We start from the raw sequence: 27,970 nt of genomic DNA on the forward strand, positions 1-27,970 counted from the left end.
TGTGGTGGTAGAACTTTCAGTCCTCTTATTGGGAGAACTTTTGTTCTGATGTGTTGTTCTGGCCCTGGCCAGATCTGGCGAGGGCAACCCTCGCCCGACGCCGGCGAGGGCTTGGCGAGGGCACCCTTGCCGGACTCAGGCGAGGGCTGCCCTCGCCCGACGCAGGTGAGGGCCACCCTAGCCGGACTCAAGCGAGGGCGACCCTCGCCTGACGCCGGCAAGGGCCGCCGCCTGAGTCCGGCTTCCCTCCGCTGGCCATGGCAAAGGAAAGAGAGAAGAAGAAAAAAGGAAAAAAAAAGAAGGAAAAATATAAAAAAATAAGACGAAAATGTTCTTGGTAGGGTAAATGTGTCACTTAGTAAAGTTTGGGGTTTTTCACGTCATAAAAAAAGTTGGGGTTTTTGGTGGTCTTTTCCTAACTTTTTAATTTAGTCAATTTAGTTATAGAATTTTAAAAAATTTGATATAGTCCATCTAGCTAATTTTGACAAGAAATTATTGGCATTGATACCCCATCATATGTGAACAAATTTTTTAATATTTTTTTGAATTTTTGATTAATTTTATTATAATTTTATAATTATTTTTATTTTCTTTTCTTTTTCCTTTTTCCCCTGCTAATCATTGGGCTTTGACAATGGCTGGTAACCGGGCACAAGCGACAGACGGGGGTCACCCTTATTGGTCTCAAGCAACGTCACCCTCGCCTGGATCTAGATGGGTGCTGCTTGGAAGTGACCTAGATTCTTCTGTCACTCCCAAAGTGTTCTCCAAATACGAAGGTCATTCTTAGGTATCTGTTCCAAGGATGTTCGTCTAAACGTGTGCATAAATATTGATTTTTTCATCAACCCCTGAGTTTTGGCTTAACATCCATGGGAGATGTGATTAAATGCGTCCTTTTTTTACCCATGCGTTCATTAAATTCACCATTGACCCTCCATCTACCATGCAATGGTCAATTGCGATCCCAATCACCTGTAATTTGTCTTCAAAATTAATTATGTTTCAATAGAGAATGTAGAACATGTAAACATGTGAAAATATTTCTGCGTGAATTGAGTTCATGCACTTTATGTTCATATGTCGTCTTAAATTCAATGGGAGCAAATGGAATCGGAATGAATGTTCTTGATCCATGCCATAATATCTTGACTTTTTGCCTTCGATAAAAAGAAAGATTTGCCTAGACTCAATGCACTACAGATCTAATGAATCTCAATTTCTAAGCCCGTGATTTAAGTGAGGGCCATAGTTTTATCCAACAATATCAAATCACCTCGAGTTAAACGCACTAAAGTTTTTAAATAATGAGTGCAACTAAAAAGGATACATTCATGATATCATTTTCGTTCTCTTTCTCTCTCATTCAAGCTCTCATGGGGATTGAACCTCCATTTGCAAAGATGCTACGATCGCCGAATCTTGCAAATCTCGTGTTTCGATACTTTTGTCTTGGAGCGAAATTCATCCTCCAGGCCAGACGATGTGATCGCGGTGAGATCGAACAGGGTTCGACCGGGTCGGATGGATGGGGACTCCTTGTTGTCCTCGTCCAGCTTGGTTGAGATGGAGAGCTAGAGGATGGAGGATTGCATTGGGGTTTACGAGTTCCTTCGTGGGATTGGAATTGTCCTCGACGAGTTGGAGCTTCTAGTCACGGTCTAGGTCATGAAGGAGTGAATTGAATTTCTTCACAAATTGGGGCTGACGATCGAGGACATCAATTTGAGATGATTTCCAAGCTTCGGTGATTGATCACCGCTCCACAACTTTTGGCATCTCCTAGTGTCCTTTTCCCCTTTTGTTAGAGAGTTATGGCTCATTTGATAGTTATTACTTCCATTGAAGCTTATAAAAGAAGAGGAAAAGAGCCTGCATAGCCAATGGGGCCTTCGTCAATGGCTCGCCGGAGTTCACGGTGGTAAATGGAGGTTAGGGAGGTCACCAGAGCTGGAAAAGAGAGGGGTCGAGAGCCGGAAGAGGGTCAGGAGTTGAGAGTGGGTAGAAAAGGATGAAAGTTCAGAAGAAAAGGTTGGCCGGAAGGTCACAAAATCCAGTGTATAACAGAGCTGAAATTACATATTCCTAACATAGTCATAAAATCCAACGGATAATAGATAAAAGAATCCAGTGCACCTTGCACATTGTTCAACAAATTATAAATAGCTTTCTCCCAGATGAGAAAGCAAACTGAGAGATGATTCAAAATAACACATACAAGAATTCACAAACCTATAAAATTTTGGCGACACCTAACCCGCACGCATTGACAGCATCTCCTCCTATTACAAGTGGTACAGGTGGAAGTTCAAGCGTTGCACGTCAAGGTTGAAAAATATTAAGTTCTCTAGACTGCAGACGATTGATGATTCGCGCTTAGGTGTTGGCGTCTCACATATATTGGAAGATGAGCCTCCTTTAAGCCACAAGTTAGTTGCGGTAATGAGAGACTCCTTTGGCAAGTGTCAAAAGCATAGGTGATTTGGTTAACGAATGCTTCTATTGGAGTTATCGTGCCTTCGCAACTTATAAGTGAAAAGTATTACATTGACTCGGTCCATCTAGACCAGTACTATTACAGCATGCCCCCAAGGAAACTAGTGATCAATAGCTATAACGGTGTTGGTTCATATAGACTAAGTCTATTCTATTACTTTTATAGCATTTGCAATAACTAATAGGTCCAAGTGATTCCATTTATATTATATGACAATTGACCTTGCCATGAAATGCATATGCAAATCTCTCTATGTAATAAAAAGAATGCAAAGGAGGATTTCAATCTCGAACTTTTACTATTAAATACCAGAAGATATCCTTTGACAACTTATAATCTCTTAATACTAAAGGTGTGATAAAATCCTAACCTATTTTATATAATTAAGACTGGAGATGAAAGAATGCTTGCTCCTATGTTCCCCACGTGGCATCTCACCTTTCCTTTATTAACACCACATGGCAATACACTTATATAGTTTTGCCACATGGCTCGAAATTCACTTGAAATTCGACCAATAAGCTTTTAACTTATTTATTTAGGGTGACGTTACTCTACCCTCAAATGACTAAATTGACTCCCATTTACACTAAAAGGATAAAATTGCCCCCAATCTTTCAATTGTAGTTTAAAGAGATGACCCTACTCCTCCTTTTTTCTATCTTTTCTTCTTCTATTTAGATGATCTCCCAACTTTCACATCTTCAACATTTTGAAGTTTGTAAGAACTTATATTTCTTACTAACCATATTTTGCACACTCAAATTTACGTAATAGCATCCTAAAGTCATAAAATATAAAATGAAAATTACCAAAAAATCATAAATTTATTGCAATTATATTAATTCAATTTTAAACTTTTTTTTACCAATTGAGTCTTAAGCATTTTACATTTGCGCTAGATCAATCAATCCAACCAATTTTAGCTGAAATTGCCAACATAAATACCAGCCATCTTACGTGATACTACCAACATTGACATTAACAATTTGTAATAACATTTTGATATTTTTAATATTTTTCTTTCCTTTTTTTTTTGTCTTCCCTTCTTACTACATCTACTATTGCGCCATTCATTGAACTTTTTGAGATCAACAAAAACCTCAAACTTGTACAAATATGACAAATATACCTTTCATCATAGTTCCATCCAAAATAGCAGTGAAAACTCTACGAGGAAACTAATATGGAGATTGGCTGGCAAACAAAGCTGTGTGAATCCAATATGGCTTTATTGAAAATATACGGTGGTATCCTAGTATCACGTCAGCAAATTGATCAAGCAAACAATTATTTACTTAAATCCACTTACAAATTGACATTTGCCATCGACTTGGAATCAAACAAAAAATTATTAAAAAGTAATATTTTCCTCTCTTCCTTGTCCATCACATCACTTTCCTGAAATGACATCTCAATCATTTGGGTCGGGCCGAACAATAACAAACAACGCTCGAAAGTGCACCTTTTGGGTCCATGCAGGCTAAAGGCTCGGCCCATCAAACCCATGAAAAGGCACAATACAGTCCAGTAAGGTCTTGTTTAGTAACTAGTTAATTCTTGATTTTTTTTCCCATAACATAAAAAAAAAAAAAAATCCATTTAGTAATGTCATTTCATTTTTTCCACTCCTGAAAGTAAATTTGAAACATAATTAAAAGGTAGAAAAAGTTACTTATTTATTTCCTGAAACAAATCTAAAATCAAGTCATTTTCTTTTCTTTTCTTTTTTCCCCTCTTTCTTTAACTTTTTCTTTTATTTTATTCCTCTTCCCCCTCTAGCTGGTAGTGGGGCTTGGCGATGGCCGGCGAGTTTGCTGACTCTCGTCTAACCTATTGTCGGCTATGACCGAGGCCAAGCGACTAGCTAGGGAGGAAGAAGAAAAAAAGAAAGAAAGAAAATAAAATAAAGAAAAATATTATAAAATTATTTAAAAATTAAAAGAAATTTCATGTCATAAAAAATTGTAGGGTCATACCAAATATATTTTTTTCTTTTTTTTATTTTGGAAATAAAAATTTTGCACAATTACAAAATACGTTTGAATGCTCATGAACTCATTTGAGGAACATAATAAAAATTCTATATTTATAAGTAGAAATTGTTTCCAACAATAGAATGATTGCCAAATAGACCATAAGCGCAAAAGTGGGACATAAAAGACCTTTGGTGCAATAGAAAATTGGTTTTGAATTAGAAAAAAGGTTCCTTCCATTTATTTTGCGGACAGTTTAGGCCCTGTTTGTTTAAAGGTGCATTTGTTTATGTTTCTGTTAAAGTTTCTGAATGTAAATATAAAAACTATTTATGTTCCTAATAATTTTACTAGAAAGATGCGTTTGATAAATTTGTTCCGAAATAAAAAATGAATAAAAATATTTTTGGTAAATTTGTATTCTTTTTTTTGTTTCTTTTAATCTTGTAATATTTTAATTTTGTTGTTCCTTTTTTTCTTTCTTTTTTCTTTTTCTTTTTTTCTTCTTCTAGTCGGTCGTTGGCATTGGCCATGGCCGGCGACTGGCCGACGAGGGTCTGCGGCCTCACCCAACCACGGTGAGGCGAGCTCGGGCTCACCCAGCCAAGGCGAGGTCGAGCCTCGCTAGGGGCCGGCGACGCTCGGCCTCGTTGGGGGCTGACAACCCTCCGGTGAGGTCACCGCCCTCGACGGCCGGCAGCCGCGGCCATGGCCGAGGCCGGCGACCGGCCAAAAAAAGGAAGAAGAAAAGAAGAAGAAAAAAAGAGAAGAAAAGAAATGAGAGAGAAAATTTGTCCTTCAAAAGTGTTTTTGGAAAAAAATAAATTTTTTTGTTTCTTATTTTCGTTTCAATTTTGTTCCGGAACAAAAAACATATTTTGAATAAAAACGCCAACAAACGTGTTTGTTCTTTTTTTGTTCTAACAAAAAAAATAAAAAAATTGTTCTTGAACATAAAAAAAAACCATGCACGCCTTAATTGTGTTTTTTCCCAAACAAAATTTCGTTATTTTGTTCCGAGGAACAAAAAAGAACAAAAACGTGTTTGTTTACACTTTTATTCCTAACAAATTTGGACAAAAACAAAAAGTAGAAAAACTCGTTTCATGTTCTTAGGAACAATTCCGAGAAACACTTTTTTTTTCTTTTCCTTTTTCTTTGTTCAATCGCCCGGCTTCGGCCATGGCTAGCGACCAGTCGTCGAGGTTCGGTGACCTCGCCGAAGGGTCGCCGACCCCCAACGAGGCTCAGCCTGGCCTTGTCGTGGTTGGGCAAGGCCATCGGCTCTTGTCGGCCGATCGTTGGCTATAGCCGATGCCGGCGACTAGCCAAAAAGAAGAAAAAAAGAAAAAAAAAATTTAAAAGTTTTAAAATTAATTAAATAAAAAAAAAAATTATACAAGTTTATCAAATGTGTTTCTATTCTTTTTTTTTTTTTTTTGGTAAAAATGTGCTTCTATTTTTTTTTCTATTCCAGAAATATAAATTTTGTATTGTTACTAAATGTGTTTTTCGTTCAAAAATTATTTCTTGGAATAGAAATAGGAATTCCCGGAAAATGTTACCAAAAACGTCCGTGACGTATGATTTTCAAATAGCTCTTCATGCAAAATGCAATAGCAATGAAAGCAGACCCACTTCACGGTTCTCTTGCCATAGCCTCTTCCGTCTCCTCCCACAGGTGAGGTCGACGCTCTTCTTTCGCCATCCATCGACTGTTCCTTTTGGGTTTTCGATGGGGTCTTGTGGGAACGTGGGCGGATTCGTGGGTCGGGGTTGCTTGAAGTCGGCGTTGATTGTGTTGGTTTATGCCATTCGAATCTGCTTGTGGGTGGGCGTGTGCTGATTGTTTTGTTCCTCTTATTGCTGGGCTAAATCCCCGTGCGGTTGTTGGTTGTTGAGGTTTTTGACTGGTGGGTAAGATGGTCAACGCTAACTGGAGGCCCACGCGGCCGGGTGGCGGAGGAGGCGGGGGCACCGAAGCTGCACTTGATGAAGGCTGTTGGAGGGCTCAGTTGCCGCCCCGATCACGGGAAAGGATTGTCGACAAGATGTGAGTGCTCCTTCCTTTGCTTGGGTTCTTATCGTTTTCGTAGGGAAAATTGTGGAGTTTTATGATAGATTGTTGCTTTGGGACTATTTCCAAGGGTTTAGCAGGTTAATGAAGTAATGGTTTTACAATATCGTCTTGTTATTAGGTCGAGGGGCAACATGAATTCTGGGGTAGCTTTCGCTGTAGTTTTTCTCTGGTTGGATAATTTTTAGTCTTAGTTAATTGTCAATATGGGATCTAGAGGGTATGTAGGACGGTAGCTCTTGTTAAATTGGTGATTACATAGCATAAGAAGATGGTTTAATTTCTTTCTTAATTGGAATGAATTATCTTCTATTTTTGTTTGCAACCAGGAGGGTTTTCCATAGAACGTAGATGAACATAATTGCAGAGGTAAGGCCTTGTGGCTTTCTGGCAGGAAAACAGTTACCGGATCATTGCCTGTTATGCTGGCGACGAAAATTTACTTATCCAGAGCCTGAGGATTCTTAGGCATCTTATTGCTTGTAGGTTGTGTTTTTTCATATTAATCTCAATTTTAATTTTCCCCATTCCAGCTCAATCGTGTCACTGTAGTTGTTGTAGGGTTTTAAGGCCCAAAGGTTTTCCACAGGAAACTTTTTCTTTGCCTACCTTGAGGTGCAATGCTTGAACTCCCACCCTTACCACTTTTAATAGGAGTAGATGCTATTAATGTGTGTGGATTAGACATCGCCAAAATTTTTTAGGTTTGTGAATTCTATATGTGTTATTTTGAATCATTTCTGAGTTTAGCTTTCTTATTTGGGAGAGTGTTATTCATAATTTGTTGAACAATATGCAACTTCCACTGGATTTTTTATCTGCTATCCATTGAATTTTATGACTATAATTTCAGCTCTGTTATACACTAGATTTTGTGACCATCTCCAGCAACCTTTTCTTCTGACCTTTCATTCTTTTCTTACCCACTCTGTACTCCTGAACCTTTTCCAGCTTTTGACTCTTCTGTTTTCCAGCTCCTGCGACCTCCCTAACCTCCATTGACCACCATGAACTCCAGCTAGCCATTGACAAAGGCCCCCATTGACATCGTAGGCTCTTTTCCTCTTCTTTTATACTGCTGTTTGCTTTCTCTGAGATGTTGAAGACTTTTTCCTCTTTATCTTCTTTGCTGTGTGCAATTTTTTAGGCTGGTTCTGTCGGGAGATACCTACAAGGTAAAGGGGTTTTTGTGCAAAGAAAATCCTTTGATTTATTGTTACAGACCAAAAAGGACTTGTTGAGAGTGATAGAGTATGCTGGACAGAGGAGATTGTCGATGTACATCTCCAACAAGGACTTGAAATGGTGGATGGATTACCATGCAGCTGTAGAACCTGGTAAAACAGGCGTATGGGGAATTAGATGTCGTAGTTGGAAGAATTACTGGTGTTTCAAACACGTGGTTGGACTGTACTGATGTGGAATGAGAAATTAGTCAACTTAGTAGATTGCTTAGTGGGCCAATTTAGTGTCTCATGCCTGTTTTGTGGTGCATACATCTCTCTGCATCCAAAACTTATTATGGAGAGCACAAGTTATCCCGTTTCTCAAGGGACAAAACCTCTATGCCCATGTCGATGAAACCAAACGCGTCCCTCTGATGTAGCTCTTGCAACAAGTTGCTTCTATCATGAGTCTTCCAATTGCGTCTCTCTCAGAATTGGTTTTACTTCTGATTATTGGTAAACCAACTAGCCTAAGCTTAATGGAAATACATAACAATTTTTGTCTTATTAGACTTGAGAGCATACAAAAAAGTTCCTCTGGGGAGATTGGGATGATGAGCTGAGATTTCACTTAGTAAATTGGAGTATTGTAACACAATGAGTTGCTAATGGGGGGGTTGGGGGTAAAGTCGTTTGTTCTTATATATAAAGCTTTGCTTGGACAATTGGGATGCTTTCAAAAACAGACTTTCTATTAGAGTGGGAAATGTTAGGCATGCTATGTTGCAGGATGATGTGGTGTGGAAACACTGCTTTCAAAGACTTATTCCCGGATGTGTGTGCATTAGCAAGAAACATGAGAGCTAGTCTAGCTGATTGTTGGAAGACTGACAATGGAGAAACAGTGTCATAATTTAGTAACTTGTGTAGGGATCAAGATTAGAAGCTCAAAGTTTTCTCAATTTTCTTTTTTTTTGGGGGGGTTGTATCAAGAGACATTAGATGTGAGGACGATTAGGCTACAGTAGAATTGTTGTACCTCTGGAACTTCTTTTGTCAAATCCTACTATTCCAACCTCTGTTCTACTCAGATGCAATTACAACAGAACACACTCTTCCCGTAAAAATCTATTTGGAAAGTTCAGATTCCATTGAAGGTTTCATTTTTTTTTTTTTTGTTTGGCTAGCTGTTTGGGGATTTATTCGTACTTTGGATAATTGTTAGAAGGGAGGAAAAATACTGGCCTATAGGTGCCTTTTGTGCAAGACTGAAGAAGAGATCGTGAATCACTAAGTTTGACATTGTAGCTGGACCAGAAAGATTTTGGCTATGCTTTTATAATTTTAAGAGTAAATTGGTTGACCTTAGGCATAGTATGACATGAACTTCGGGCTTGGGGAGGGACTTTCAGTTTGTGTGTCAGAAAGAAACAGATGACTAAGATGATTCCTCTCCTTGTTTTTTTGGCTCATTTCAAGAAAGAGGAATAAAAAGGCATTTCAAGGAGTTGAATCCTCATGGGATTTTTTTTTTTTTTTTTGGGATAATTGTTTGTACACTCTTCACTATTGGTATGCGGGAAAGTCCAATTCCAAACATCTAGTTTGTTGGAAATGCTACAGTCTTTTTGTGCATTATTTTGTATGGGGGTGGCTTCTATTTTAATCCATTTTGTAGCAGTGGTACCTGCTTGGTACTTAATGAAATCTTAATTATCATTGTGGAAATATATATATCTATTGGCTAGAAAGAATTTCAGCTGAAGTGCAAAATACTGTGAGGTTTGAGGAAAATGTTTATGCTCTTGCAACGAGCCTGGTATTATATGGTGTCCACGTCCACTACGTGCTTTTCATTCTCTTCAATCTTATCGTTGATTACTTTTTACGAAGTTGCCTGGGAGCTAGTGCTTCCTTATTCTGTATCAAGTTTCTACGTGGATAGAGGATGGATAAAGAAACTGGATAGGCTTGTTCTTAAATTATGCGTGCATTCATATTGTAAATGGAACTGTTAATATCTGAATTTAGCTTTGTGCTGGTGAAATCAGGTTTGCCCAGTGCTGTGATGTTGCTCCTAAGTTTTAAGTTATATTTTCATTTTGATATCTGCTTCACTTTCTTTCTAATTTGATTATTTAATTTGTTGGTCAGTTATGAAGTGATTTAGTGATTTCTGCTTCCTTTCCCTTGTAGTCCTATTTTTAAAGGAAGATATCTGAAGATATTGTCAATGGAGACAGAGCGTCAGGGTACCATACCTAATGCTTTGCCATTTAACTCTGCTGGGAGTAGCAGTGAGGACTCGGGTACGACTTAAGTTCCTGTCATTTGGAAATATGGATGTAGGAATTAGAATTTTTATGTTGTCATCCGCATATATATATCTGTAGATATGTATATTTCTTTAAACTAGTACTTTCATTAATGTGCTTGTACTTTTTTATGATACATTGTTTTTGGGAACATATAGAGCATTTGAGTCGTAAAACTACTTTCATTTTGTGCACTTAAGTCCTAAAACTTGACATTCATCCACTTTAGTACTTCTGTTAGCTCCTTAGTCCTTTTAGGTTTTAGAGAACGGAAAATCTATGTGGCACTTTTTTTCTTATTAGCGGCCATGTATGATTAAAAGAAAATAAAAAATTCATGTGGCATCTTCCTTCCACCTAAAATTTATGGAGTTAATGGAATGTCTCAAGTGCATTCAATTGCAACTAGTATGACTTAAATGCACAGAATTAAAGTTTTAGGACTCAAGCGCATTAGCAAGACAAATTTTAGGACTTGCCCCGGAATTGTCCTTTTTTAGGCTTTACATAGTACACATTTATATACCCACTGTGAGCAGTGCTGCTTATTGACAGGGTAAATGCTCCATGGGCACATGATTTTTTCAGGGGATTTTTGTTTTAGTATTCCGAAGTTAAATTTTTTTTGCTAATCTTGCTCCTCTGTAACCCCAAATGCAAATTTATTCCATGGGCAGTGGCACATTTGAATTTCTTCATTTCATTTGTAACCTATAGATTTAAGAACCGAAAGATCTCGGTTTTTTCCTTTTTAGAATCTGATATGCATTTGTGATATGCATTTGTGAAGAACAAGTTTTTCAAAGAGTGGAAGCAAGCTTCAGTCTAACTAGAAAGGGCCAAACGCTTGCATCTTTTGTAACTTCCTCCTACTTCTTTGCCTCAATTTTTTTTTTTTTTTTTTTTTTTGGGTTAAAAGTGAGTCTCTCTTTTGGGGTCAGAAGATGCATGCTTGCAAAAGATGATTCACATTTCTCTTTTGTGTTTTTGTTTTCTTTTAAGATTTCAAGATCAATTCAAGTACATGAACTTCACAAAGATAGTGAGTCATTGTTTGGCTGTTTTTGCGTATCCATTATCCATCTAGTATCACTTGGTCAGAGAGTTTCAAGTTGGAGTAATCACGAAGTGCTCTTAATGTGGTATTCATGTGGCATCTATCCCTCATTCCTTTCATCTTTTTGTGCTATATGCAGTTAGTGCTGCTATGCATGTATTGATCCAGTTTCTTGATTAACTTGTATATATTGTATGTCATCTCAAGTATGCATTTACAAATTCAAAGCCAAATCCAGCCAATTCCTAATTACTTAGCTGTGGATCAGCCTCAAGCAAATCAACAGTAGTTGGTTCAGAATACTCAGAATAATTGTTCCTTCTGGAGTTAAGGCTGCAGCCTGGTTTGGCCCGCCTATTAATTGAATAAGTCTGCCTCCACTCCTCTAATCCCACCCCCCACCCCCCGGGGTCCCGTGGGCAGTTCCTCTGCAATTTTCTCTGGAAATTGTCATACTCCAGTGGACTTCACTCGCTCTCTTGCTTCCATTCTTCATCTTGCTCATTCAACTGCCTCTGTTCCTTAAGTAGCCTCAAGCTTTCCTCCAGGGTTTTTTTATCTCTAACCTTCACAAGCTCTCTCTCAATTTGCTCTTTGATTTTTTTATTTTTTATTTAATGAAAAGCCAGAAGACTTCTTAGTGTTTAGCTATTTCCCTTTTGTGCTGATCAGAGTTTATATAGTCTTTTCATGTTTCTTGACAACCTTTATTTTCATCATTGTCAGCAGTCAAACGTGCACGATTACCTTCTTCTAATCAAGATGAAACCCAGAACGCGGTGGATTACATCAGCCAATTGCCTGATGCCATAATCTTTCATATCTTCTCCTTCTTGACCACAAAAGACACCATCAAAACCAGTGTCTTGTCCAAGCAATGGCGTTCCACTTGGACCTCTAATCAGTATATGAGTTTCTCTTTGCCCCCTGGTGGTAGTCAGAAATCCAAGGGCTTCATTGCTTTTGTCGACTCAGTGCTGTCACGCTACACCGCAAAAAAGTTGAAAAGATTCCTCTTTGATGCTCCTTGTCCCGCCTCAATGCGGTTTAGTCTTGGTTGGTGGCCCCAGTTGGCAGTTGAGCGTGATGTTGAAGAGGTATCGGCAAGTCTTGATAGGTGGCTCCAGTTTGCAGTTGAGCATGATGTCGAAGAGGTATCGGTAACCCTAAATAATCACCGCCACAAAATTTATGCATTGCCTCAAATCTTGTTTTCCTGCAAAACACTGGTGAGTTTGCGCATATCCCGATGCTGTTTTTCGGTGTTTGGCACTGTGAATTGGTGTTCATTGAAGATATTGCGCATTGAACTTGCGGAGTTGAACGATGATGGGATGATGAGAGTTTTGAGTGGCAGCCCTGTTCTAGAGCTCCTTGAGTTGAAACGTTGCGTGGGCGTCAAGCACATCATTGTTGAATCAAAAAGTTTTAGAGAGTTGGTGATTGATTCTCATGAGTTTTATGGTCAAGCTTCCATGTTGAAAATTTCAGCTCCTCATCTTCTCAAATTGTGCCTATTGGGCAAGTCTCGAGGGGGAGAGTTTAGACTAGATGAAGTATCTTCCTTGATTGAGGCCGAGTTAAATTTTGAAATGCTCGATGAGGTTAAGGCTCGTGCCGATCTTCTCAAGGGGCTTCTCGAGAGGCTGCATAATGTCACGAAATTAGTGATGGGGAGCTGGTGCCTTCAGGTGCAAGCCGATTCTTTTAGCCCTATTATTCCTGGTTCAAGTTGCAGACATGCATTACACATCTGCCATTTGCTTAGGATAAATTGTGAGATTGTTTATTCGTGCTTGATGATACCATGCTCAAATAATTGTTATTTCAGAGAAACCTTGTCATCTTATCAACAGAATTTTTGCTGGATAAGGCTCTTTTCCTTTTCATAAAAGAACTTTTCACACCTAAGCTGATATTACCTTTATGGGTCCAGCATTGCATTGACTTCGATAAGACTAAAATCTGATGTCCTTGTTTGCTCATTCGTTTGGTCTGTTGGCTATTGTGAGAGGTTTTAGGAATTGCAAGCATGTCTTATGTTTAATCTTCTTTAGTGCTTAAAGAAAGTAAAGTGATCAGTTTCTGCTTCTTCCACCACGATGATGTGCTTAGGCGCTGTCGCTAATGGAGGCGAGAGATATGTTTCTTCCATCCTTAAAATGTCGGCATCTGATATTACTCGGCGCAGCAGGCCATGAGGGAGTTCCTGAGGCTATAGCGAAAATACTCGAAAGTACGCGGCTCTTGGAGAAGTTATTCTTACAAATGACTTGCACACCCGATTCTGAGGTACACGACTGCTAGAACCCTCTCGGTTCACTGGGTTAATTTAACACCGGATTTGCTTGAACATATACAGATTGTGAATTTTAGCCTTAGGCCGCGTATAAACCTGTCATTTCTTTTCTTCTCGTGATTGAAAATTATTTTTGTCCCTGTCTATTTAATTGACATAGTGGATTCTCGATAGACTTATATTTCTCATGGTGTAGTAAATGCTATATTGTACTCTCAGAGCTCGATATTTGTCTCATCTAGTTCCAAATGTTAACATTTTCAGGAGATGTGATTGAATGTACCTGTCGGAAATTAACCGATTCGTTCTGACGTGTCGTTCACTGAGAGAAAGCATGCTATGTAAAGCGGATATCGCATAGCATGCTTACGTGGTGTCATCAATGAATTGAATATCCTTATTACCACGCCTTACAACCACAATGCCTTAAAGCTAAACTCTCAACACCTCCCTATCTTGATCGGTTCTATTGCCGGAATGACTGCCGCCGCCGCCGAGGCTGAACTCTTCATCGATCTCATCAGCCAGCCCCACCTCCCCCATCCTCCTCAGCCCTCGGCTCAAGACCTTGACCGCGTGATCCTCTGAAAGCTCACCGCCTCTCCCCTCCTCCCCGCGCCGATCACTGCCTTCAGCAGCCTCGGCACCGCCTACCCCACTCGATATATCCAGCTCCTCCACCAGATCTCCTCCCCCATCCCCTGCCTTACATGAAGCCACATCACAGGGAGAGCATGAGACCGGGTGACGGCCGGGACCTGGAGGGCGAGGGGCGCACCGGTTGCCGGAAAGGGCAGCGAGGTACTTGGGAAACAAGGTGGGAAAACTGGAGGCCTGGATTGTCTCGGTGCTGAATTGAACAAGAAGTTGAAGAAGTAAGGTTGATTACCTAGGTGAACAGCACAGGCTCACAAGCCCTCACTCTTGCCTTGTACCAACATCCAAAAGTTTTTATGAGATCCAGACTGAACTAGAAGCATTCTCAAAAAGATTCATGGAGGACAAGAGTTGGATTATGGTTGTAGGATTTATCTGTCATTTTGTTGGTAAAAGGTTGTGATTAAGTTACTAACATTTTTTTACAAAAAAAAATACTAATTTTAATTGATTATTTCCGAATTTTCAACTTCCGCAATAAGTTATCAAAATTTATTTACATAATTTGAGTTTTAGAGTTATATCTCTCTGGTATCGAATTACCAATTCTAATTTGAAAGATTGTCCCCATTCAAGTTATAATTTGAAGATGCAAATGGAAGAGAAATTGTTAACTTTTAATATAGTAGCTTATTATGTTTTAAATTAACAAATTCTTACATAAAATTATAAACCATAATTTCAGTAACTCACAAGAGACATATTTTTTTGGTGATTGATTTCCATTTATATTTAGTGACTTATTGGAGATTTGGCTTAATGATGATGAGAGAAACATGAAGTCCTTTGAAAGATGGCCAATGCTCATTGAAGATATACCTTCCTCAGTAAGTTGGAAGTTTTTGGGATGGCTGTTGAACATGTAAATGCCATGAGTGCGTGGTTATCTAGAATTCTATGCTGATTCATGCAGGGAGAGATGTTTTGAGAGACCGGAAATGGAGGCTTCTCTTGATCCCAATATGGTTGAGATGCTGCAAATGCTTTTCAAGGGGGGAGAGATTAGAAGGGCAATTGTGGAGTGTAATGGAGATAAGGCCCTAGGTCCTGATAAATTTATGTTTGAATTTTTTGCGAGAATTGAAGATTGTTAGCAATGACCTTCTAGAGGAGTTCCAGAGTAGGGGGCAAAGCTCGTCAAACATTGGATGCTATTCTTACTGCCAATGGTCTCGAGGAAAGAAACGCAGGAGTGCTTTGCAAGTTGGACATGGAGGAGGCCTATGATTAGGGATCGTGGGAGTAATGTATGTGTAAAGAAGAATGTATTTCTTCTTTTGTTGTTTGTGTTGGTGACCAATGGTGTAGATGGATTTCGAAATGCATTTCTTCACTGATTTTCTTGGTTATGGTGAATGGCAGTCCAAGAGGTCTCTTCAAGTATTCTAGAGATTTAAGGCAGTCCTCTGTCACTTTTGTTGTTTGTGTTGCTTTTGAAAGTGTTGAGCAAGATGCTGATTAAAGCTACTGACAAAGGTTAGATTGGTGGCTTCACAATTGACAATGCTTGTAATGAAGATTCCATATTTCTTTTTTCATTTGCGGATGACGTCAAACAAATTTTAAACTTAGAAGCATACTGTTATGTTTTGAGGCTGTCTCAGGACTGAAAGTGAATTTGGGAAAAGAATGAAATAATTCCTGTGGGCGAGAATGTAAATTTGCAAGAAATGTCTCGGACTAGTGGTTATAAGTTTGCCAGTATACCTATAGAGTACTAGGGTTGCAGTTGGGATCCACTTACAAAGCAAAAGCTGCATGTAATCTGATGATACAAAGATTTGAGAAGAGTTTAAGTAGGTGGAAGATGGCTTATTTGTCCATGGGATGTAGACTTATGTAGATGAAGCATGCGCTTTTTAATCGTCTGGTTTACTTTATATCTTTGTTTCCAATCCCTATTTCAGTGGCAAAGACTGGAGAGCATGCAAAAAAAGTTTCTTCAGGGATATTGGGATGATAATCCGGGATTTCGTTTAGTTGATAGGAGTATTGTAACACAAGCAGTTTCTAATGGGGGAGTTGGGGGTAGAGTCATTGGTTCTTGTGTGTAAAGCTTTGCTTGGACAATGATTGTGGAGATTTAATGGGGAGAAAACTAGCCCTTGGAGGATGGCACTAGTTGCAAAATTTGGTTTGGAGGATTCAGAGTATATAACAAAGCCTAGTCGAGGAGCACATGGGGTCGGGCTTCAGAAGCACATTAGGTAAGGACGGGATGCTTTCAAATACAGACTTTCTATTAGAGTGGGAAATGGTAGGCATACTATGTTGCATGGTGACATGTGGTGTGGAGACACTGCTTTCAAAGACTTATTCCCAGATGTGTATGCATTAGCAAGAAACTAGAGAGCTAGGGTGGCCGATTGTTGAGAGACTGACAACGGAGAAACAATGTGGTAAAGTAACATCTTACGTAGGGCTCAAGATTAGAAGCCTGAAGCTTCTCAATTTTTTTGAGTCATTGTATTGAGCAATGTTAGATGTGAGGACAATAGGCTACGGTGGAATTGTCATACCTCTGGAACTTTTTCTGTCAAATCCTACTATTCTGATCTCTCTTCTTGCAATTACAACAGAGCACACTCTTCCCATGGAAATATATTTGGAAAGTCATGGTTCCTTTGAAGGTTCCATTTTTTGCTTGGCAAGCTGCTTGGGGATGTATTCTTACTTCAGATAATCTCTAGAAGAGAGGAAAAATACTGGCCAATAGGTTCTTTTTGTGCAAGACTGAAGAGAGAGCATGAACCGCTTACTTTTATGTTGGAGCTGGACCAGAAAGATTAGGGCTACAGTTTTTGCAATTTTAGGAGTAAATTGATTGACCTTAGGCACAGTGTGACATGAACTTTGGGCTTGGAGAGGGACTTTCAGTTCGTGTGTCAGAAAGAAACAGATTACTAAGATGATTCCTCTCCTTGTCTTTTGGCTCATTTCTTCACTTTTGGTATAGCAGGAAAGTTCAATTTCATACATCTAGTTTGTTGGAAATGCTACAATGTCTTTTGTGCGTTATTTTGTATGTGGTTTGGCTTCTATTGTAAGCCATTTTGTAGGGGAAGTACCCCCTCGGTACTACTTGATGAAATCTTATTCATTTTTGAGAAAAAAAAATTATTGGCCCGAAATAATTTCAGCTGAAGTGCAAGTCTCTTTTGGTACGCAGATTGAAGACTTCGCTGAGACATCTTCCCGTTTCTAATCGAGAAGGTTTGCAAGAACTCAATAAAATTGCCTTGAGGATTGAGGGAAATTCTTATGCTGCTGCAACAAGCACGGTATTATTTGATGTCCATGTCCACCATGTGCATCTCATTCTCTTTGCTCTTATCTTTAATTGCTTTTTATGAAGTGGCTCTGGAGCTAGTGCTTGCTTATTTTGTGTGTAGTTTCTATGTGGATAGAGGATGCATAAACAAACTGGATACACTTTTGCTTAAAAAAATTTTAGAAGCTTTCTTTTATTCTTGTAATCTGTCGAGAATTTCTATGATTTGTGCATTTATATAGTAACTGGAACCGTTTAAATATTTAAATTTAGCTTTGCACCAGTGAGATCAGGTTTGCTCAGTGCTGTGATATTGTACTTAAGTTTTAAGTTGCAGTTTTAAATTGATATCTGCTTCATTTTCTTTCTAATTTGATTATTTAATTTGTTTGGTCTGTTATGAAGTAATTTAATGATTTCTGCTTCCTTTCCCTTTTAGCCCGATTATTTAGGGAAGATATCTTTGAAGATGTCGACAATGGAGACAGAGTATCAGAGTACCAGACCTTATGCTCTGCCATCTAACCCTGCTGGGAATAGCCGTGAGGAGTCAGGTACAACTTAAGTCCCTGTTACTTGATACCATTGATGTAGGAGTTAGAATTTCTGTTTTGTTATCCCTTTATATATTTACAGATATGTATATTTCTTCTTACACGTATTTTCATTTATGTACTTGTACTATTTTTTTTTTTTTGGTATATCCTTTTTGGGGGACGTACAGCAGGAGTCCTTAAATTTTTTATGATAGAGCACTTGAGTCTTAAAAATTTCATTTGGTGCACTTAAGTCCTAAACTTTTTGACAGTCATCCACTTTTGCTCATTAGTTAGCTCTTTTAGGTTTTAGTTGACGCAAAATCTATGTGGCATTTTTTTTTTATTAACGGCCACGTTGGATTAAAAAGATAATAAAAGAAGTCATGTGGCATCTTCCGTCCCCTTAAAATTGACGAGTGAACGAAATGACTCAAGTGCATTGACTTTTCAAAATTTGTTTTGACTTAAATGCATGAATAGAAAGTTTTAGGAGTTCAAGCACATTAGCATAACAAAAATAGGGATTGACCCTGGAATTGTGCTTTTTTGGGGCTTTACATAGTACACATTTGTATACCCACTACAACCCGGTTGGGGGGATTTCGATTCTCTACCCTGAAGTCAATTTCTTTTTCCAATCTTCCTTATTTGTAACCTCAAATGCACATTTATACCATGGGCAGTGGCACATTTGAATTTCTTTGTTTCATTTGAAACCTATTGGTTTAAAAATGGGGAGATCTCTGTTTTTTTTTCCTTCATAGGATCAGATATGCATTTGTGAAGTTCAAGTTTTTCAACGAGTGGTAGCAAGCTTCAGTTTAACTAGAAAGGGCCATATGTTTGCATCTTTTGTAACTTCCTCCCACTTCTTTGTCTCAAATTTTCCTTTTTAGAAGTGACTTTCTCTGATGGCCTTGGAGGATGCAAGCTTGCCAAAGATGATTCACTTTTCTCTTTATGTTTTTGTTTTCTTTAAGATTTCAAGATTAATTCAAGTACATGCACTTCATGAAGATTTTTATTTAGTACTTGCTGAAAAGAAAAAGAGAGTAATTTTTTGTCTTTTTTTTTTCATATCCATTATCCATCTAGAATCGCTTGCTGAGAAAGTTTCAAGTTGGAGTAATTACATAGTGCTCTAAAGGTTGTCCTCGGTGTGCATCTATCCCTCATTCCTTTCATCTTCTTGTGCTATTTGCAGTTAATGCAGCTATGCATGTATTGATCCATTTTTTTTATACACTAACATGTAGATTTTGTATGTTATCTCAAGTTATGCATCCACAAATTCAAAGCCAAAGCCAACCAATTCCTAATGCCTTAGCTGTGGATCAGCCTCAAGCAGGTCAACAGTAGTTGGTTCTGGATACTCAGTATAATTGTTCCTTGGCTTCCGCCTAGTTTGGCCAGCCCATTAATCAAATAAGTCTGCCTCCACTCCTAATCAAATCTCTCTCTTTCTCTTCCTTATTTTGTATGTGTTTTGTTATCCCTTTGTATAGTTACATATATGTATATTTCCTCTCACACAATTTTTCATTCATGTGCTTGCACTATCATCATCATCATCATTATTATTATTATTATTTTGATTCATTGTTTTTGAGCGACTTAAGTCCTAAAATTTTTTATGATAGAGCATTTGAGTCCTAAAACTTTCATTGTGTGCAGTTAAGTCCTAAAATTTGTGATAGTCATCTTAGCTCTTTTATGTTTTAGTGGACGGAAAATCTACATGACTTTTTATTTATTAATGGCCGCATAGGATTAAAAGATAATAAAAAAACTCGTGGCATCTTCCTTCCACTTAAAATTGACAGAGTTAATGGAATGAATCAAGTGTATTCAGCTGCAAGTATTGTGACTTGAATGCACAAAATGAAAGTTTTAGGACTTAAGCACATTAGCATAACAAATTTTAGGACTGGCCCTGGAATTGTCCTCTTTTTGGGCTTTACATGGTACTCATTTATATACCCACAACATGCCGTGCTGCTTATTTATAGGGCAAATGCTCCACTGGCACATGGAATTTTTGGTGGATTTTCGTTTTAGTACCCCAAAGTTAATTTCTTTTTTTGCCATTCTTGCTCATTTGTAACCTCAAATACGCATTAATACCATGGGCAGTGGCACATTTGAATTTCTTCATTTCATTTCTAACTTATTGATTTAAGAACTGTAAGATCTTGGTTGTTTGCTTCATAGAAGCAGATATGCATCTGTGAAGAACAAGTTCAACTAGAAAGGGCCAAAAACTTGCATATTTTGTAACTTCCTTCCACTTCTTTGCCTCAAAATTTCTTTTTGAAAAGTGAGTCTCTCCTTATGGCGTCAAAAGATGCATGTTTGCAAAAGATAATTCACTTTATTCTTTTTTTTTTAAAAAAAGATTTCAAGATCAATTCAAGTACATGAACTTCACAGAGATTTTTATTTAGTGCTCACCGAAAAGAAAATGAGTGAGTGATCGTTTGTCTGTTTTTGCATATCCATTATCCATCTAGTATCACTTGCTCAGAAAGTTTCAAGTTAAAATAATTAAAGGTCATTGTCGGGGTGCATCTATCCCTCATTCCTTTAATCTTTTTGTGCTATTTGCATTTACTGCTGCTATGCATGTATTGATCCAGTTTCTTGATGCACTAACATAACTTATATATATTGTATGTCACGTTATGCATCCACAAATTCAAAGCCAAAGCCAACCAATTCCTAATTCCTTAGCTGTGGGTCAGCCTCAAGCAAATCAACAGTAGTTAGTTTGGAATACTCAGAATAATTGTTCCTCCTGGAGTTAAGGCTTCAGCCTGGTTTGGCCTGCCCATTAATCAAATAAGTTAGCCTCCACTCCTCTAATCAAATCTCTCCCTCTCTCTCTTCCTCATTTTCTCTCCCGCTTGTTTCTCTTCTGCAATTTTTCTTGCAAACTCTCATACTCCAGTGGATTTCATTGCTCTCTCGCTCTTCCATTCTTTGTAACGCCTCCGTTCTCTAAGTAGCTCAAGCTTTCCTCTAGGGTTTTTATCTCAACCTTCACATGCTATCTCTCAATTCGCTTTTTTTTTTTAAGGAAAGCCAGGAGACTTTTTATGGTTTAGTTACTTTCCTTATGTGTTGATAGGAGTTTATATAGTCCTCTTGTAACATTTCTTGCCAACCTTACTCTTCATCATCATCAGCAGGCAAACGTGCTCGATTACATGCTTCCAATCAAGATGAAAGCCGAAACTCAGTGGATCACATCAGCCAATTGCCTGACGCCATAATCCTTCATATCTTCTCCTTCATGACCACAAAAGACGCCATCAAAACCAGCGTCTTGTCCAAGCGATGGCGTTCCACTTGGACTTCTAATCAGTATATGAGTTTCTCTTTGCCCCCCGGCAGTAGCCAGAAAAGCAAGGGCTTCATCAATTTCGTTGACTCGGTGGTGTCACGCTGCACCGCAATTAAGGCAAAAAGATTCCTCTTTGATGCTCCTTGTCTCGCCTCGATGCAATCAAGTCTTGATAGGTGGCTCCAGTTTGCCATCGAGCACGGCATTGAAGAGGTATCAGTAAGTCTGCATTACCGGCGCCACAAAGTTTATGTGTTGCCGCGAATCTTGTTCTGCTGCACCACGCTGGTGAGTTTGCATGTGTCCCAATGCTGTTTTTCAGTGTTCGGCACTGTGAATTGGTGTTCGTTGAAGACATTGCGCATTGAACATGGGAATTGAACGATGATGGGATGGTGAGAGTTTTGAGTGGCAGCCCTGTTCTAGAGTTCCTTGAGTTGAAAAGTTGCCTGGGCGTCAAGCACATCGTGATTGAATCAAAAAGTTGTAAAGAGTTGGTGATTGATTCTCATGAGTTTGGTGATGATGAAGGTTTGACATTGAAAATTTCAGCACCTCATCTTCTCAAATTGCGCCTGTTGGGCAATTCTCAAGGGGGAGAGTTCAGACTAGATGAAGTAGCCTCCTTGATTGAGGCTGAGTTAAATTTCGACATGGAAGGCTTTGCAGCTGATGGTGGTGATCTTGTTAGGGGGCTTCTCAAGAGGCTGCATCATGTCCCGAAATTGGTGATGGGGAACTGGTGCCTTCAGGTGTGAGCTGATTTTTTTACCCCTGTTATTTCTGGTTCAAGTTGTGGACATACATTACACATTCCGCCATTTGCTTAGGATAAATCGTGATATTGTTCATTGGTGCTTGATGATACCGTGCTTATAAATTGTTGTTTTGTAGAAACGTTGTCATTTTATGGAGCTTTAAAGGAATTTTTGCTGGACAATACTTTTTTCCTTCTCATAATAGAACTTTACACATTGTTAGCTAATATTACCTTTATGAGTCCAGCATTACATTGACTTAGATAAGACTAAAATCCGATGTCCTCGTTTGCTTATTCGTTTGGTTCGTTGGCTATTGTGAGAGGCTGTTGGAATTGCAAGCATGTCTTATGTTTGATCTACTTTAGTGATTCAAGAGAGTAAAAGTAATCAGTTTCTGCTTCTTCCACCATGATGATATGCTTAGGCGCTGTTGCTAATGGAGGCGAGAGATATGTTTCTTCCATCCTTAGAATGTCGGCATCTGATATTACTCAGCACAGCAGGCCATAAGAGAGTTCCGGAGGCTATAGCAAAAATACTCGAAAGTACGCGGCTTTTGGAGAAGTTATTCATACAAACGACTTGCACACCCAATTCTGCGGTACACGACTGCTAGAACCCTCTCAGGTCACTGGGTTAATTTAACACCAGATTTGCTTGAACATATACAGATTGTGAATTTTAGCCCTACACTGCATATAAACCTGTCATTTCTTTTCTTCTTGTGATTGAAAATCATTTTTGTACCTGTCTTTTTAATTGACATTTTGGATTCTCAATAGATTTATATTTCTCTTGGTGTTGTAAATGCTATATTATACTCTCAGAGCTCGATATTTGTCTCATCTAGTTCCAAATGTGTATCTCCTCCTTAGTCATGATGTTCTACATCTGCAGATTGGGTTGAAGGCGGAGAGGGCAGGCTGTCGCGTCTTTGCTGGAGAAGAATTTTGGAATTTTGTAAAGTGGAGGATCTATCATTGTTTGATGCATCTCAGGCATGTTGAGATTGTTGATGGCGGTGCCAGTCTGCTGGCATGGGAACCTGTTCTTTCCCTGCTCAAGTTTCTCCTCCAGAATGCACTTTGGCTGGACAAAATAGTGATCGACAGTACCAATTCCAAATCATCCCAAGCATCTGAACCGTCACCGCTGCTTGAAGTGGCCCGGATTCTTCTGTCGCACCCAAAGTGTTCTCCAAGCGCCAAGGTCATTCTTAGATATCCTTTCCAAGGATGTCCGTCTGTGTAAATCCTGATCATTTCGTCAACACCGGTGACTTCTTTTTCTCCTTTTTGTACCCCTGAATTTTACCTTGACATTTTCAGGAGATGTAATTGTATGTACCTGTCGCAAATTAACCGATTCGTTCTGACGTGTCGTTCTTCTTTTCTTTTTGTGGTGGTAGAACTTTCAGTCCTCTTACTGGGAGAAAGCATGCTATATAAAGCTGATATTGCATAGCATGCTTGCATGGTGTCATCAATGAATTGAATATCCTTATTTAGTTTACTTTTGAAGATAATGAAGGGAAAATTACCAAAAATGTTCTAATTTTATAGAACTTGTGTCAATTTAGTAATAAACTTTTTAATATGGCCAATTTAGTTATAAAACTTTTAAAAAAATTTGTCAATATAATTTATCCGGCCAATTTTGACAAAAAAAACTATTGGCATTGATATCGTCTGTCGTACGTAGCACGGTCTGCACTTATGTGAACAAGTTTTTTTAATAATTTTTTGAATTTTTAATTAATTTTATTATAATTTTATAATTTTTTTTTCTTTTATTTTTCCTTCTTTCTTTGCTGATCATTGGGCTTTGACAATAGTTGGCAACTGGGCACAAGCGACTGGCGAGGGTCACCTTTATTGGTCTCAAGCAAAATCGCCCTCACCTTGATTTGGATGGGTGCTGTTTGGAAGTGACTTGGATTCTTCTGTCACATCCAAAGTGTTCTCCAATGATGAAGGTCAATCTTAGGTATCCGTTCCAAGATGTTTGTCTAAACGTATGCATAAATACTGATTTTTTCATCAACCCCTGAGTTTTGGCTTAACATCCACGGGAGATGTGATTAAATGTGCTATAAATATTTAGGTATCTCCTATAGATACTTGGGATATTTCTTATGATTTTCCATATCTATTTTGACGTCAAAATTTATAGAAATTCTAACTTGGTATCAAAAGCAAGGCAGCGCTATTCCTTTCATGGAATGTGCATCCACCCCCCATTAGTCAAAATTCCACGCCAAGGGAGGATACTTGAAATAAAAAAAAAAAAAAATCCCATTTTGTTTGTTCAACTAGAAACTTTTAGCTCAGCTTAATATTATTTCATGAACTTACAACGCGTCAGTCTCGAAAAGCAGTTAGTAAGGTTGATTACCTAAGTGAACAGCACAGGTTCACAAGCCCTCACTCTTGCCTTGTATCAACATTCCAAAAGTTTTAGGATTAATACCTTGAAAAATCTCAAACTGGTACATCTGTGACAAATTTACCCAAAATTATTTTTTTGACCATGAAAAATCTCAAATTGGTACACCAATGACAAATTTACTCCAACTAACCATAAAAAAAAAACCATAAACTGATATATTTATGACAAATTTATCAAAAACTAATTTATTCGATCGCAAAAAACCATAAACTGGTAAATTTGTGACATATATACACTTCACTAAATTGGATTAATACCACAAAAAAATTACAAAAATTGTAAACTATGACAAATGGAACGTAAAATTGTAAATTGGTATACCAGTTAACTGTCACGTGTCATTTAACTTAATCAAAATTTAATGAAAACTAACATAAAGTAAATTTGTCACGCGTGTACCAGTTTGGGATAAATTTGTTAAAAATATACCAATTTGGGGTTTTTAGTGGTCAAAAAAATAGTTTGGGTTAAATTTGTCACATGTGTACCAATTTAAGGTTTTTCAGGGTATTAACCCAAAGTTTTATGAAGTGCATCATCCATTGAAATACACCCTCTCTCTGTGCATTGAACTAGAAGAAGCCACAATCTCACTCAAAGATTCATGGAAGTAAAAATGTTGGATTATGGTTATAGGATTTATCTATCATAAAAGAACAAGTTTGTTGGTAAGAGGTTGTGATTAAAAAAAAAAAGAGGTTGTGATTAAGTTACTAACATTTTTCTACAAAAAAAAAAAAAAAAATTACTAATTTCTATTTGATTATTTCCGAATTTTCAACTTCTGCAATAAGTTATCAAAATTTGTTTACATAATTTGCAGTTTTAGAGTTATATCTCCACTCTGGTATCAAATTACGAATTCTAATTTGAAAGATTTACGAACCTTCGCATTCAAGTTACCAAATAATTTGAAGATACCAAGTCTTATTGGATTGACTTATCAATATTTTTGTGGTTGTTTTCAAATTATTAACTTTTAATTTAGTAGCTTATTATGTTTTAAATTAACAAATTCTTACATAAAATTATAAACCATAATTTCAGTAACTCACAAGCTTAACCCAAATTTGAGTGACATACAAACTTTTTTTTGGTGATTGATTTCCATTTATATTTGAGTGACTTATTGATATTTACTTAATTTACTTGGTTGTGCCGACAAAAACGCATTATTATATTGTTTTAAAATTTCAAACATTTATTTGCGTAAATAATTTAACAACGATTTAGAGGTACAAACTCTTATATCAAACTACCAACTTTGATACCAAATTAATGGCCTTAATTTGAATAATTAACCGACTTTTATACGATTGCTTTACCTTCACTTTGTATTATCAACCTTTTTCTCCGTAACCTTTACTTCATTGTTTCCAAATTACCAAATTTTATCTCCAATAGATACTAACATTTTCAAGCTAAATTTTTTTATCAAATTACCAATCTTAATTTAACCGACTTGCCAATTTTTTTCTAATAAGTTACTGACTAATTTAAGGTTATTAACTTCTACCCGTTTGATTTATCTAAGGTTTTTCGATTATTTGTATAATAAATAAGAATGCATTTACCCACCTCGTGGTAGGCGAGTTGATTAGGGCGCACGTTGGCCACACGATGGCTAGGGTTCGATTCCCCTCCTCATCACATTGCGCGACTTAAATGGGGTGCTGTGGGAGGTGGGTCCCCGCGCTAGTGCCTCCCGGGTTTACATCGCCGGCTGTTCTCAGGTTACAAAAGAGAAAAATAAAAAAATAAAATAAAAATAAGAATGCATTTGATTGTTTCAAAATTATTTCATAATAAGTAACTTATCTATTTGCATAACTTACTAATGTTTTAAATTTAACAACTCATATATCAAATTGGCAACCTTAATTTGAGTGGTTTAAAAGGATTTTCTCGATTATTTATTACTAGATTTAGGTTGTCAATTCTTATTTGAGTATTCTATCAATATTTATTATGATGTTCTGACAAAGAGAAAAATGAAAAGAGTACATGATTCCGACTCTTGTAATAACTTATCAACTTTTATATGTATAAACAAAAAAAATGAGTCCTACCTTGTGGTATCTATGAACTTATAACTTCTTGGGAAGAAATAGATGTACATGATCATCTCAATCTTTTGCAAATTCGATCATTTTATTTAGGGGATAGCTATAGGATTATTGTACGAAGGAGTTTGGTTGCGGTATTCATTTCTGCTTGCCCTAGCAATGAGTATTTCCTCGAAGCCACTGGCTATCTTTTCAAAGCTTTGATGTTAATTTGCGTTAGATGAGAGAAAGAGCACACATTTTGCGCATTAAAAGAATGTAAAAAACAAATGAAATGTGTCTAATAGAAACATAATTATAAAATAATTTCGTCAATTTACAAAAATAATCTTAAATTATTCTATTATAAGAAATATTCATACTCTAATTTAAAAATATTAAAGATTTATCTTGTTTTAATCGTATTTTACATTTGGATGGCGATTTGGACATCATTCGGTATTGAGTGATTGTGATTTATCTTTACAACCTACATGGGTTTTCATGGAATTTATTTTTGTTTGGAAACGGCCTTTGATTTGCTTTATACTATGCGGAGATGACCAGAAAGAGCACACTCTTATGCATGTTGAAAATGACAAAGGAATTCATAGATTTTTTGGGGAGAAAGAGAGTTTTAAGATGCAAATTAATTTAGCAGAGAATATATGTTTTTATTTTTGTTTTATTCTATCTTTTTTTTATTGGTTAAAGAGAATTTGTTGAAATAAAAAAATATTTCATTTATATTTGAAGACACTTTCTCTAGTTTATCCATTTTTCCAATTTTAAATTCAAGAAAAAAACAAATTTTCTGTAAACTGTTACTTTATCTACGTTCTGACATTTAAATTAAAGATAAAAGTTAAGAGATGATAAATAAATAAGCTAAAAAGCTTACTAGTCAAATACGGGCCACATGGCAAAATAATGTCATGTGTTTTGTCATGTGTTTTGCCATGTGGCAAATGTAGATGAAAAAAGTTGTGTCACATGACGATCACAAAAGCGAGAATTCTCTCGGCACTGGCCTTAATTATATATAATAGGAGAGGATTTCGCCTCTTAATCAATATTACAAGATTGTAATGTACCAAAGGATATTTTATGGCATTTAATGGTAAAATTTTGATATTGAAATCCTCCTTTGCATTCATTTTTTATTATATAGAGATATTTGCAAATGTTATTATATAATATAAATAGAGTTAGAAGTGTGTGGACCCATTACATATTGCTCGGTCTAGTTCAACCTTTGGAATATATGCTTTGCATTTTTATGCTCTCATTGGCTCGATGCATCTTTTCAAATTGAATAGAAATTTGATAGATCTCTGTGTAGTAAAATAAAAAAGAGAAATCATTTTGATTTGAGGCAAATCCCTTTTCAATTTGCCTTATAAACTCATCATTCAACCCAAATTTATTGAAATGATTCATGGGCCGCCTCATATTTAGCGGGCCTAGCCATAATGGGTTTTAAAATGAAAGGCCCAAAACAAATCGATTTTTTTTT

At 37.3% G+C, this 27,970-nt stretch overlaps 1 protein-coding gene across 6 annotated transcripts; it reads left to right on the plus strand.

The window, feature by feature from the left end:
• Positions 1-6,043: 6,043 nt before the first annotated feature.
• Positions 6,044-23,427, plus strand: LOC104445339 (putative F-box/LRR-repeat protein At3g18150). Of its 6 annotated transcripts, none has more exons than XM_010059213.3 (6): positions 6,044-6,157; positions 6,379-6,529; positions 9,916-10,028; positions 11,818-12,782; positions 13,207-13,383; positions 22,859-23,427. In XM_010059213.3, exons 2-6 carry the CDS (start codon positions 6,399-6,401, stop codon positions 23,210-23,212), a joined length of 1,740 nt encoding a protein of 579 aa, XP_010057515.2. In that variant the 5' UTR covers positions 6,044-6,157; positions 6,379-6,398; the 3' UTR covers positions 23,213-23,427. The 6 variants fall into 6 exon arrangements, with proteins under 6 accessions (XP_010057515.2, XP_039168677.1, XP_039168678.1 ...); XM_039312743.1 differs by having other exon boundaries at positions 11,818-12,320; XM_039312744.1 differs by having other exon boundaries at positions 11,818-12,245.
• Positions 23,428-27,970: the final 4,543 nt, after the last annotated feature.

Source organism: Eucalyptus grandis, chromosome 5, assembly GCF_016545825.1.
Source record: "Eucalyptus grandis isolate ANBG69807.140 chromosome 5, ASM1654582v1, whole genome shotgun sequence".
NCBI classification, from domain to species: domain Eukaryota; kingdom Viridiplantae; phylum Streptophyta; class Magnoliopsida; order Myrtales; family Myrtaceae; genus Eucalyptus; species Eucalyptus grandis.